Source organism: Nannospalax galili, unplaced genomic scaffold (assembly GCF_000622305.1).
Source record: "Nannospalax galili isolate Female #2095 unplaced genomic scaffold, S.galili_v1.0 scaffold49, whole genome shotgun sequence".
Lineage (NCBI taxonomy): Eukaryota > Metazoa > Chordata > Mammalia > Rodentia > Spalacidae > Nannospalax > Nannospalax galili.
Window position 1 is genome coordinate 1,378,402 of NW_008359444.1, and position 12,199 is coordinate 1,390,600.

Here is a 12,199-nt window from a genome sequence, read left to right on the forward strand (position 1 = left end):
GGGGGAGGGAGGGGGAAGGAGAGGGAGGGGGAGGGAGGGAGGACAGGCAAACAGGGAGAGGAATCAGAAAGACCCAGTTTCTCCCTCTATGCAGAGCCCCCAGGTTAGAGAGCGATGTATCTTCAGACCTAGCAGCCCAGGTTCAAAGGTCGTTTTCCCACTTGTCACTGTCACCAAGAAACTGAATTGACCTCTCCTTACCCCTTCCTTTCTTCTTGTCCTGCATAACTCCCTGGCTCATTCCCCTAGCAGAACACATCCAAGAGGGTATATCAAAGAAAAATAAAATGAAGACATGAAAGGGAGTCATGACTTAAGCCAGGGCACCCATGGCTGTGTTGGGACAGGGGTATCCACAGGGCTGTTGACTAAGCAGCCAGCCTGAGAGAGGGGGACTCTCAAGTTTCCCAGTGAGTAAAGACATGTCCACATTGGCTTCTGAAACAGTCTATGTTCAATGCAAGTGAGCTGTATGGAACACTCTCTCACGGGCCCAGATGTCTGGGACCATCCCAGACTGTGACAGTTCTCTGGCTGTTTCTCCTTCCCCACGTGTTATTGAACCTACAGGTTCTTTTTCTACTCAGTACTGATAGCAAATAACCCAATAGTTTTGGGAGCAGACAAGAAGTGTTACCCAATGGCCAATAACAGAGAAGGGAAGCTCACACTCTGGAGGCACCTGTTCCCAGGCTGCTCTAGGGTGTAGATTTTTACTAGGCCTGTGTTCTGAGAGTGTGGTATGCCTGCTGGCATCAGAGCTTTTCTCGGAGAAGAGAGGAGACTTCCAGGAATCAGAGCTGCCTCTTTTCTTCTCTAACTTGGTCATAGTCCGAACTGTCACAGCATGTGGGGTGTGTTTTTGTCACTATAACGAGATTATAACGAGCCCAGTATCATCTAGAGTGTCAACATGATGTTCACACCAGGCTATGCTGATGTAGAGTTTCCATGGGGCATGTGTGGTAACTGGGTAAGCAGTAGCCAGGAGCATGTAGTTATCAGCAAGCCCGCTGTAATTTGTGCAATCAGGTGGCTTAGCTGTCTGTACAACAGGCTTCAGTCATTTGGGAGCTCCTTGTGGTGACCTGGGAGCCATGCTCTGCTTCCTGCCCATAGACTCAGAGAGACCTGTTCTCAAACCAAGCAGCTTCTTCCTGACCCTAGGTCAGATCAACTGGAACCTTGCCTGAGGAGCATTTGCATAGTGCACTTCTTGTGAGGAACTTGCCCATGTGTGAACTTTAAAATATGAAACGTGTCTCCATTTTGCATTGCCTGCTTTGAATTTTAAATGTCACCTCTAAAAATGCAGAAAGGCACTGCTGATCACTCTGATGTAGAGAAAGAAAAAAGCAGAAAGCCGAATAAAACTCCATTTCTTTCTTTCTTTTTTTTTTTTTTTTTGGTCTTTTTGAAACAGAGTCTCCCTGTAGCTCCAGCTGCCTGGAACTCACTCTGTAGACCAGGCTGGCTTCAAACTCACAGAGGATCTGCCTGCCTCTGCCTCCCAATTACTGGGATTAAAGGCATGTGCCAACGCCTGGCTAACTCCATTTCTTATAAAGCTTGTTGGTCACCCCCCAAGTCACCCTGCCTCCAGTCTCAGAAGCCTGTCTGCACACAGGTGACCCCATTCCTGGGCCTCCCAGGCTCACAAAGCTGTAAATGGTTGAAGGTCTCCCCTGTGGATACTCAGCTGAGAAATTAGCCCCTTACCCCAAGGCTGAGTGACCCTGTCTGGGCAGTGTCCTTCAAAAACAGCTGCTACACAGAGACAGTTCTGCTTTCTTGTTTGGCTTTTCTTGAGGCTTTGTTATGTGAATATAGCCTACAGATAGGAGTCTCTAAATGCAGGTGTTCCTACAGGGCCCTGAGGTATATATAGGGAACACTGCTCAGGGCCTTAGAACATCAGGGACAACAGGCACTGCTTGGGCTGGAGCTGAGCCCTCTGCCTTCCAAGGCTGTCTTCATCCCTTTCTCATCCCAGTACCCACAGTGACAATGACCCTGAGGAAGACCATGGAGGACTTGTAAGCCATGAACCTTCAGGATTAATGTAGAGTTTTAGTTTCAGGAGACAGACCTAGATACAAGGAAAGGACAATGCTGAGTCTCTCACCCTCTCGCTCTCTCACTCACTCACTCACTTCTCTCACCTTAAGTTAGTAGTAGTGGCTAAAGTGGGTCAAAATCTTGGGAAGGGAAAAGCCACTGACTCCTATGGAAAGACCCATGTACACAAGAGCCTGGAGATATCGCATGGGTCCAGTTGAAACCAGTTATTAGAGCCCCATGGCACATCCCACCTCCCAGCACCACAGCTAATCAGATTCATGGATCAACTGATCTCACTAGGAAGCATGCTCTCCATGACTCAGGAGTGGGTTCCTTTGGTCAGGACGTAGATGAGCAGAGACAGATACAGAATAATATCGTTGGTGTTCACAGAGACCATAAGAGCGTCATCTATCACTGGGCAGCAAATGCCCAGTAAGCAGACACCAAGAAAAAAAATGTGCGAGCTCCCCAACAGGCCAAGTGTCCTGGAGAAGGCACCTCTACTCTGGGTCTGGCTCCCTCAGCTTACCACACTACAGAGGCATCTAAGACTTCGGGGCCTCTGGGGCACTCAGGAGATCTGGATGGAGGCTCTCATTGCAGAGGGAAAGAACCAGGTGAGGTCTGTAGCCATATTTCTAAAACACCCAGGAGCAAACATCCATCCTCAGCACACATAGAACTGAGCTGAGCCACAGGCTGGATGCTGGATGTCCAGGAAGAAAGTGCCCCTGAAAAGCCTTGGGGAGACAGTCTTCTCATCTTCAGACCCTCCCTTTTCACTGCAGGTGCCTGGTCCTCACTCAGGCACAGGCTCCTCCATGCAGGTGCTGCCTGACCAGTGCTCCTGGAGAAAGCTTCCTGGGACCAGGATATGAAAGCCCCTTGGGGTGTCCTCCCTTTGCTGGTCCAGCCTACAGATATCCTGACTGTAGATTCCCCTCCCAGGGCCTGGGCCAAGTACGGGAAGTTTCCTGGTCAGGAAGGTGGGACCTAGGAGTCTCCAGTGGAGGGTGTTAAAGGTCGCAGTGTCCCTGCACCAAGACTGGCTCTCCAGTGTCTCATCAGGAATTGTAATCTGGGTGGAACATGGCCAGTATGGCATCATAATCCTTGAAACTGATGTCTTCCAGAGAGTCATTCATGTACTGCCCATGTCCACACCTACCCCTCAGACTTCTGCCCTGCACTGGCCATGGCCCAGAAGTGTGAAGGCTATAAGGACACAGTGAACACCAGCCCTGGTTGCCCACTGACCAGGATTTCTCTTCAAGGTCAAGCAGAGACTTGAATCCTTTGCCCCAAACACCGCAGCAAGAGCACCCACCCAGGGGGCTCAAGGAGTCCAAACATTTCCAACCCAGACAGCCATTCTGTGTTGCAGAAAGGGGCATGAAGTCCCAAGACTGTGCCTATTGTTCATAACAACTTCTCTTTCTCCATCTGTTTGAGTCAACACCACTGAGACCTGCTGAAATGTGGTACAGAATTCCCCTGTGAGGCATTTCATAGCAGAATGTCAATGGGTGAGAGGTGAAGAAGGAGGCTAGGGTGGCTGTGTACCCTGCAGCCTCTCTAAAGGCAGCATGCAACCAGTAGTTGTGTGCGGTAGAAGCTGTCACCGTGCCTGCCATCTGCCAGTGGCACAGATGGAAAGAGGGCTGGAGGCAGGTGTGAGCACTGTGGAAATACCCCTCTGGGAGCTGTTCTCAGAGTCGTGGAACAATGTTCTGGGCTGAACACCTTGGAAAGTGAACACCAATCCCAAGTGGGCATTGGGCTACTGTGCCTGACACCTTGCAGTACATGAGTATCCACTACACAGAGTCCCTTTCAGCCACCAGCCTGACCCTTCCTGAGACACCTGACAAATCACATAAAGACTCCTGGTCACACTAGTCACTCAAGGCTCTGCTTTCTTTCCAGGATTTGAAGACTGTCCTCTCTCTGCCCCAGTACCCAGGGGAGTTCCTGCACCCCGTGGTATATGCTTGCACTGCGGTCATGCTGCTGTGCCTCCTTGCCTCTGTCATCACCTACATCCTACACCAGAGGTAAAGGAGCCCACTGGACCATCACAGTGGCCAATAGGGGATAGTGCTAAGAAAGCCCAACCCTTCCAGCCTGAGCCTCTGTAGGGCCTTTTTTTTCTTTGTCTTTTTGAGACAGTCTCCCTGTAGCCCCAGATGGCCTGGAACTCACTATGGAGACCAGAGTGGCCTCGACCTCACAGAAATCTACCTGCCTCTACCTCCCAAGTGCTGGGACTAAAGGCATGTGTCAACATGCCCGGCTCTGCAAGGCCTTCTTAATGGCAGTTTCCGTGTTCTTGTCAAATTGAGTGAAACAAGTCCTTCTTGAAATGGAAGCATGTTAGTTTGGGTGTCCTGTGAGGCCGTGTTCAGGCCTGCCGAACACTTGAAGTCCTTTTCCATTCAGCCTATTTATTTGGGGTTGAGGGAGGGCTTCTAGACAGAGTTCTATGTCTGAATTTTTTTTGTCACTTGTGTCTGGGAGCTTTGGGAGTGGAGTGACTGCTGCATATCTATATCCCTAGAGGATTCTCTGGGAGGTAAGAGGAGGGTCTCAGTCATGGCCATCGCCAAACCCAAAATCAAAGTCATAGGTAATACTTGGGCCTGAGCCACAGTCACAGGCAGAGGCTTGGTGTGTCCGAAGCCACTGTTATGGGAGAGGGTTAAGTGGGTTCAAAACTGTTCTCGGTCTCTTTAGGTAGCTATAAAAAGTTATATATAACAAAAGCAGGTGGTTAATAAACAATGTCTAGAACAGAAAGTGTTTCCCACAGCTCTGGAAGTTGGAAGTCAAGAGTGAGAGCACTGGCAGGTGTGGTGTCTGGTGAAGATCCATGTCTTGGTTCATGGATGGTACCTTCTCTCTGAGTCCTCTGGGGTCTCTTTGATAAGGGCACTAAATGCATTAATAAGAGCTCTGCCCAATACCAACACACTGGTGATTAAGTTTCAACAGAGATTTTGAGAGACACATTCAGACCACAGAAGCTGAAGAGATTATAGATGGAGTCACAAGCCGAGTGATACTGGCCTTGCCCTAGCTGGCTATGGAGAGCTTTAGACACATCAGTGGTCATAGACATTGACATAACCAAAGGCAATGCCCCAGGGCAGGCTTCAGGTGTGATGAGAGCTGGGGTCATGCTTCTAGTCACATAGTCTAGCCCTCTCCTGAGTATCAAGCACCTGCTCAGAGAGCCAAGAAGCTGACCTAAGAGAGTCAGGGGTATGACTTCCCCTTCTGAGACCCTGGACAAGTCAGTCTCAGACTTCAGCATCTCCCTCTGTCAAATGGTCAGAGTGGTGGAGTCTCTACAAAAGCCCTTAGAGATCTTCTATCAATGGGGGCTTGTTGAGGTGGGCAAAGCCCAGCTGTCTATCTTTCCCACGGTCTGGTCCTTTGAACAGGTTGCTCCCAGCTCCACTGAGGGCCTACTGTAATCACCATGGTATTTCCAGGTCTTTCCATGAACTGATGGCTCCTAATGTGAAACCTCCATTTTCTGCAGTGCCATCCGGATCAGCCGGAAAGGCCGACACGCACTCCTGAACTTCTGCTTCCACGCAGCTCTGACTTTCACGGTGTTTGCCGGCGGCATTAATCGTACCAAGTACCCCATCCTGTGCCAGGCGGTGAGTGCTGTCTTTGTTGTGCTGCAACAAAAGTGTGCTTATCAGCTTTCTTATCAAAGAGGAAATGTATGCTAATTTCCTTATGAAATACCTTAGTGTTTTGCCCAGCTGTTGCTCCAGAACGGATGGGTGAGGGAAGGTTTTATAGTGGGTCTATATTATAATTCCACTCCATCTGAAACCAGTTGTTTGGATCAATGTTTGGTCATAGAAAATGTTTTTATTTTCCACCAGACCAATTTGCTCTAAGGACTAGGTGCATGTTGCACCTAAACGTATACTGTCCAGACAATGGTGCTTTACCCAAGAATGGGGACATGATGCCTCTCCTGAAGAAGCCAGTGAGGGCAGGACCCAGGAGTGGGCTGAATGAGAGCCCTGCAGCTGCTGACCTTGCCTTTCCGTCAGATCTGCCACCTGTAGCTTCCAGGTTGTCCAGGTGGTAGCAGAGACTCTATCCCCACATCAACCAAGCAGAGCACCCTCCGGCAGCTCTGCTCTCTTTAGAAGAAAGGGAGAGCTTTGAAATAGCCCAACATGGAAAAGAATAGCACAAATCACAAGACAGGTCATTACACACAGCCTAGCTTGACTGGCTTAAACAGGGGAATAGAAATAACCTGTGGTCCCTGGATGTGATGAATGAAGATAGAGACCCTCCCATTAAAGCCAAGCCCAGCTCTGCTTTTCTTGCGTTATGGCTCTGAGCCAAGGAGAGGAGACAGCTGCAGTCCTGGGCCTATTCCACACCGAGGCTCCATGAGTAAGGCCACCTAGGGACTGAGAACAGCTCATCAAAGACTCCTGTGGTTTCTGTCACTTCATGGACCAATGTCTTTCCTAGGCCATGAGTCCTTAAGTGTCCCTAACTGGATTCACTATTGCAAAGTCTGCAAGCAGCTATTAGCAACTGTGGAAATGACCTCTCCTCAATTCCTGAGGCCCACCAACATGCCCCACACTGATGACAGTAGCCACACTAACCAGTTCCCTGGCCTGTCTACCTGCATAGATAGCTTCAGGTGAGGCTTTCCCTGATGATCTGTGGGCAAAAAGCTATTCCCACAGAGGTTTCCAGAATAGCCTGACTAAAAGAATAAGCCCTCCTAACTTCCCAGGTTCCCGGACCCACCTGGTCAGGTGTGCTTAACCAGTTCAGCCACAGTTGCTTTCTTTGCCTTCACTGATGTAATTTGAGGGCTGGCATGTTCTGTGAGCATGGCACCCATACCTAGAAGGCACAACCCATGCTCTGGTCTTCTGGGTATAACTGTGTGATATGTCCAACCCCAGGAAGCCAGGCTACTACCCAGACCTGGGCCAGACAGAAGTGGTAACACACGCCCGAACAGAGGGGAGGGGAGACAGCATCTTTCATGGCTGCTTCTGTTAAGCTGGAAACAGCCACAGCAAGGGCTAGGAAATCCCATTTACTCCTGCTGTAAATGCCTGCCCAGGAGCCATCGGAAAAGCAATTGAGTGGGTCGTTATCTTTATGTCCTCACTCTACCACCAAGTGTTCCACAACTGAGGCCTGTTGGCCACATAGCCCACTGGAATCATCTCAGTGCCTCCAGAAACTCCAGCATTGTCTCCAGGCTCAGGCATGCCCCATGAGGCCCCTGCAAGCCAGGCACTTCAATGATACTCAAGATCTACTAGTGCCAGACCTGGAAGAGAGGTTTAGTAGGTGGGGATGGATGGGCTTGGAAAGATCCTCAGAGCTAAGGTGCTCAGATGGAAAGTCCTTAGTGACAACTGTGAGACTCCAGATGATGGACAGGGCCCTGTGTGCTGGAGTAGAAAGGACTGCAGAAAACAGACACTTCTCAGTCTCCCATGGCTTTTCCTGAAGTGACAGGCCTCCACCCACACTTCACTTGGCAACCAGCCTGCAAGGCACAAGCAGTGCTATGGGTGTGGGACCAAAGGAAACACAACCGCTAGGCTCCATTAGGGGGCAGCAGTGGACAGCAGACTAAAAAGAAAAACATGAGGCGGGTGTGCTTTTGGAGATGAACTGCGGCAAAGGCAGTGTGGGTGTGAGACAAAACTCAGGCAAGCAGAGGCCATAGGACGGCCTTCAGTTCTCCACAGCACCTCCCATGGTGACAATCTCCACCATGCCAGGACAATTAATTTCCCTGGGCCTATGGACTGGAGTGAGAATTACTGCTATTGAAGTTTCCCTGTGCCAGAGACCAGGTTGTTTCTGACAGGCAGCCTGGTGGGTCAGGGCTGGCCTAGCTCACCCAAACACAGCTGCTCTCTCCATCGCCTGCTGAGAAGGGCCTGTAGGTTAAAGGCTAGATCACTAAAAGCCACCTTCACCAACAACCAGGTAACTGAGCACAGGAGTCCAAGCCCCTCCCCTGTCCAAACTCAGCATCACCATAGAATAACCAGAAGTGGTCCAGAGCTCTGGATGGCTGGAGAGAACAGGCCGTTGTCATGGCAACAGAAAGATGACCGTGAGCCTCATTAAAGTACTAAGTGACATCATAAACAAAGCAGACGGCTGCTGTTAGTCCCACATAATGAATGTGCGTCAGCACTGGCCCTGGGTCCGGAAGCAAGGGAGGGTGTCCTGCCTGCTGCCTCCTTTCAGCACAGTGCTGTCTGGAAGCCGGGCAGCATCCCCTTAACCTTCCTGTGTGTCCAGCCTCTCAAGCCGGTGTTTAAGAGACAAAGTCTGCCTTTGCACACTTTCTCCTGATCCCTGAAAAACAGCCTGAGCAAGACTCACCACAAAGCAGGGGGAAAAAACAGTCTTTCTCTCCCTCTCTCTCTCTCTCTCTCTCTCTCTCTCTCTCTCTCTCCTCCCAGCCACACTCCCACCCTCCTCAAGGCCCTGGGGCCAGTGTCTCAAGGCTGAGGATCAGGAGCCCTTCTGAGGATGAGTCTGAAATTTGTTCGTATGTGACAATGATAGCCATACCACAGACCTTCCTTCAGACGGTGGCTAACCCATCTCCCTTGTGCCTTTGCCCTGCACTTGTGGATGCAGACAGCTCTTGCCACCTGGGTCCAGTGCCTCCCACTCTCACCTAAGAGGGGTGAGGCCAGTATGCCTGGAACATCCACATTAACCCATCACACCTGAGCACCAGGAAGGCACGGGTATGCTACCCCATGCCCATGAAGACTTTGGATGGCTGGTCTTTCTACCCCACGCCCAAACCCTCATCAATTATCATAGCATTTGCTCATAAGTAAAAATCGAACTCTAGATTTGATAAATCATTATACTGGTGCAATGTTAGCTTTATTCAGGGAATCCGTGTTCTTTAAACATTTATATTCTTTCCGATTATAGCAATATTTTACTTGTCATTTCAAAATGTCAGGTTATTACCTCAAAGGTAGCCTCATTTTATGGACTCAGATGGAGATGAAGGTGTATAGAATGCAAAATTAGCTAGTGTAAAAGTGCCAGTGGATGGGACACAGCTCCTGCAGCTGTTTCCGTAGTAATGAGTCACTCTGATGTGTGAGGGTGGATCGGCCAAGCCTCATCCCTGAGGTGACTTTCCTTAGGTTCAATGCCACTGTGAATGCATGTTGGGGGCCCCCGATGTGAGGCTATGCCTGTCTTCTACTTAGGGGCCCCTGAGTGGAGCCAGGTAGGTGTGTTTGCACCAGGCCCTGTATATGAGACTGGAATGGATGCCCTCGGGGAGGGACCTGTATGTAAGCCTCCACGCTTCCCACAGGCTCTCACATATACTGCAGTTTGGGGATCTCAGCTGCCCTGACACATCCCCCACCTGCCCTCCTGCTGGTCTCATTTTTTTGTCCCTAAAGAATTGCAGAGTAGCTGCCTGGGCTCAGCCCACTCATAGCCCAGAAAGGCTGGGCTGTGCACCAGGAGTCAGCTGTGCTGGGACAGGTGGCTAGAGGAGGTGGCTGGCTGACATTCTCCCCTCCCAGGTGGGCATTGCACTGCACTATTCTACACTCTCTACCATGCTGTGGATCGGAGTGACTGCCAGGAACATCTACAAGCAGGTGACCAAGAAGGCCCCACCGTGCCCAGGTGCAGACCAGCCGCCGTACCCCAAGCAGCCCCTGCTCAGGTATTCAAGCATGTTCGTGGGCCTTCCACCACCTAAGTCCAAGGAAACCCCAACCCTGAACATGCTTTTCACATGTCCTATAAAACTTCCTCACCAGGCTCCAGACTAGAGATGATTTGGCCTGTAGAGGTAGCCTGAGGGCTGGGCAGAACTGGGAGGTGGAGCATTATGGGAGGAGGCGGGTAAGGTAAGTAACTCTGGGACAGGGATTGGGGAAGTAGTGTGCTAAAGATTGGGGCCAGTAACAGAATGGGGTAATAGGGCAAAATCCTAAGGTAAGATGGTTTTAGCCATGCTGGTGAGGCTAGGATAGGGACAAATCACCAAGGTAAGCCTGAGGGGTAACTTGAAGAGCAGAGAACTGCCCATGACATTTCTGACCAGAGCTCTGCTGGTCTAGAGATTTATGTTCCTATACTGCCTGGGCACTATGGACTCCTTGTTACTTGTGGGAGGTCCTCCATGTCTCCTGGGGTGATTTCACATCAAGACTGGGCATTTGTGACTTTGGATTGCTTCCTGGTCTCACTGACACTAAGGTACCTCCTCCGTCACACTCTCTGGCACCAATTTTGTGGTAAGCATGCACTGGCTGTTGGGACCCAGTGGATTAGGAAATAAACACCCCCACCCCCACTCAAGCTATGTCTACTGCCCCCTCCTCAGGGGAAATTCACAGCAGATTTTGAAACATGGATGTCCTGGGGACACGGAAACAGCCCTTGAGGGCAAAGGTGGCAGGGTGGTTGCCTCCCTCTTCCCAGAGTCAGAGCTAGAAGAACCAGTAGGACCAGCCTATCTGAGAGGTGGCAGAAGCCAGCTCACTTCCCTTAGACAATAGCTGTGCTGCAGAGAAAATAAGGGTTACTTTAGATAAGAACATACCTATAACCATAGTGGACAGCAGTCAGCAATGAAGAGTCCCCATGGTTTTCCCTTTTACTCAAGACCAAACCCCAAATACTGCAGTCAGAAAAACCCATGCTCAGAGTGGCCAACCTTGGACTCCCTGGGCACCAACTTGTCCTGGAGGCCATTGAGGCCTTGCAAGTACCCTTCCTGGGCCACTTGCTGAATTTTCCCAGAGTGACCTCAAGTACCCTGCTGCTGCCTGCCCCCTAGGTGTTTGGAAGATATTTTTGGCCTAGTGGTTCTGAGTGAGAACTCATTGTTGTGTGTTTGTGGTCTGTGAGGAGCCCAGCCCTTGACCTATCTCTGGTTATGAACTTGAAGGGCTACCCAGCAACTACTTGGTGTACCTAGCACTGTCAGAAGAGCTTTTTCTGGTAGGTAGAGCCATGTCCTGTACTGTTTAGTAAATAAGGCTGATTTCCATGTGGAGCTCTTCCTGGAGTCTGATCTTCAGGTCTAAAGCAGGCACTCAGTCACATAGCAGCCCAGGGCCCTCCACTGTTCTTGGGCCAGGGGCCCAATTTCATTATCTTGCCTCTCCTGCTACCATTTAATGTCCTACCTGCAGGACACCACCTTTCCTTGCCAGGCCCTGACGTACTGGGAGGGTCCACATGGTGCTGGACCCCCAGAAGCCCTTGGTCACCAGCATGCCTGGTCCCTCCTGTCTCCCCAAGTCACTTCCTCCATGGCTGACTGTAGGCTTGACATGCATAACTCCCTGTAGGTACACACCCTCCACAAATGCATGTTCTCTACATATACATGGGTATAGCCATCCACAGGATCCATGCCCTCCACACACATACACCTATGTGTGTCCTCTGCTTTTACACACTCCCTACAGGTACATGTCATTTGAAGGTGAGATTCAAGGATTGTAGGGGTGACAGCTTCATGCTCCACTGAGGACCTGATTCCCTCTGCTGCTTTCTGACCTGGTCTGGGGCTGGGAAAGGAATTGCTGCACCTGACCCTTCCCAAGGAGATCAGGGTCTGAGGAAAAAGAAAAGAGGAGCTACAGTCTTTCCTCTTAGACCCTCTGAGGGGCACTCTGATGGTTGGTGTTGTCAACTTGACTGAATTCAGAAATGCCTAGGACCAAGAAAGTGGATCTGGGTGTGTCTCTGAGGCATTTCCAGAGATGACTGATATGCAGGCAGTAAGGGAAAGGGCCGCCTTGAATGTGGGCAGCAGGAGGGAAAAGAAGGGTCCCAGCTGGCATGGCCAAGCCTCATTCTTCTTCAGAGTGTGCAGCTACGTCAACTACCATTGCCCATGGGCATCAAACTCCAGCTCCTTCAGCCTTTGAACACAAGCTCACATCAGCGACTCTTCAAGGAACTTCCAGCCTTCTAGCCTCAGACTGGGGTACATCACAAGTCCTGCTTGTTTCTAAGGCTTCCAGCTTCTTGAACTAAGTAGCTAGGGGTCCTCTGCTTCTCCAGCATGCAGACAGCCTTTGTTGGACCACTCAGC

General features: G+C 50.5%; 1 protein-coding gene across 2 annotated transcripts in view; it reads left to right on the plus strand.

The window, feature by feature from the left end:
* Positions 1–12,199, plus strand: part of Adgra1 (adhesion G protein-coupled receptor A1) — a 39,824-nt gene that overhangs the window by 6,885 nt on the left and 20,740 nt on the right. The window contains exons 3-5 of one of the 2 annotated variants that reach the window (XM_008823161.2): positions 3,991–4,118; positions 5,609–5,732; positions 9,663–9,808. In XM_008823161.2, the coding sequence (XP_008821383.1) occupies positions 3,991–4,118; positions 5,609–5,732; positions 9,663–9,808 (398 nt within the window). Of the gene's footprint in view, positions 1–3,990; positions 4,119–5,608; positions 5,733–9,662; positions 9,809–12,199 lie in introns of those variants that run through there. The other variant, XM_008823165.3, reaches the window with a different exon arrangement.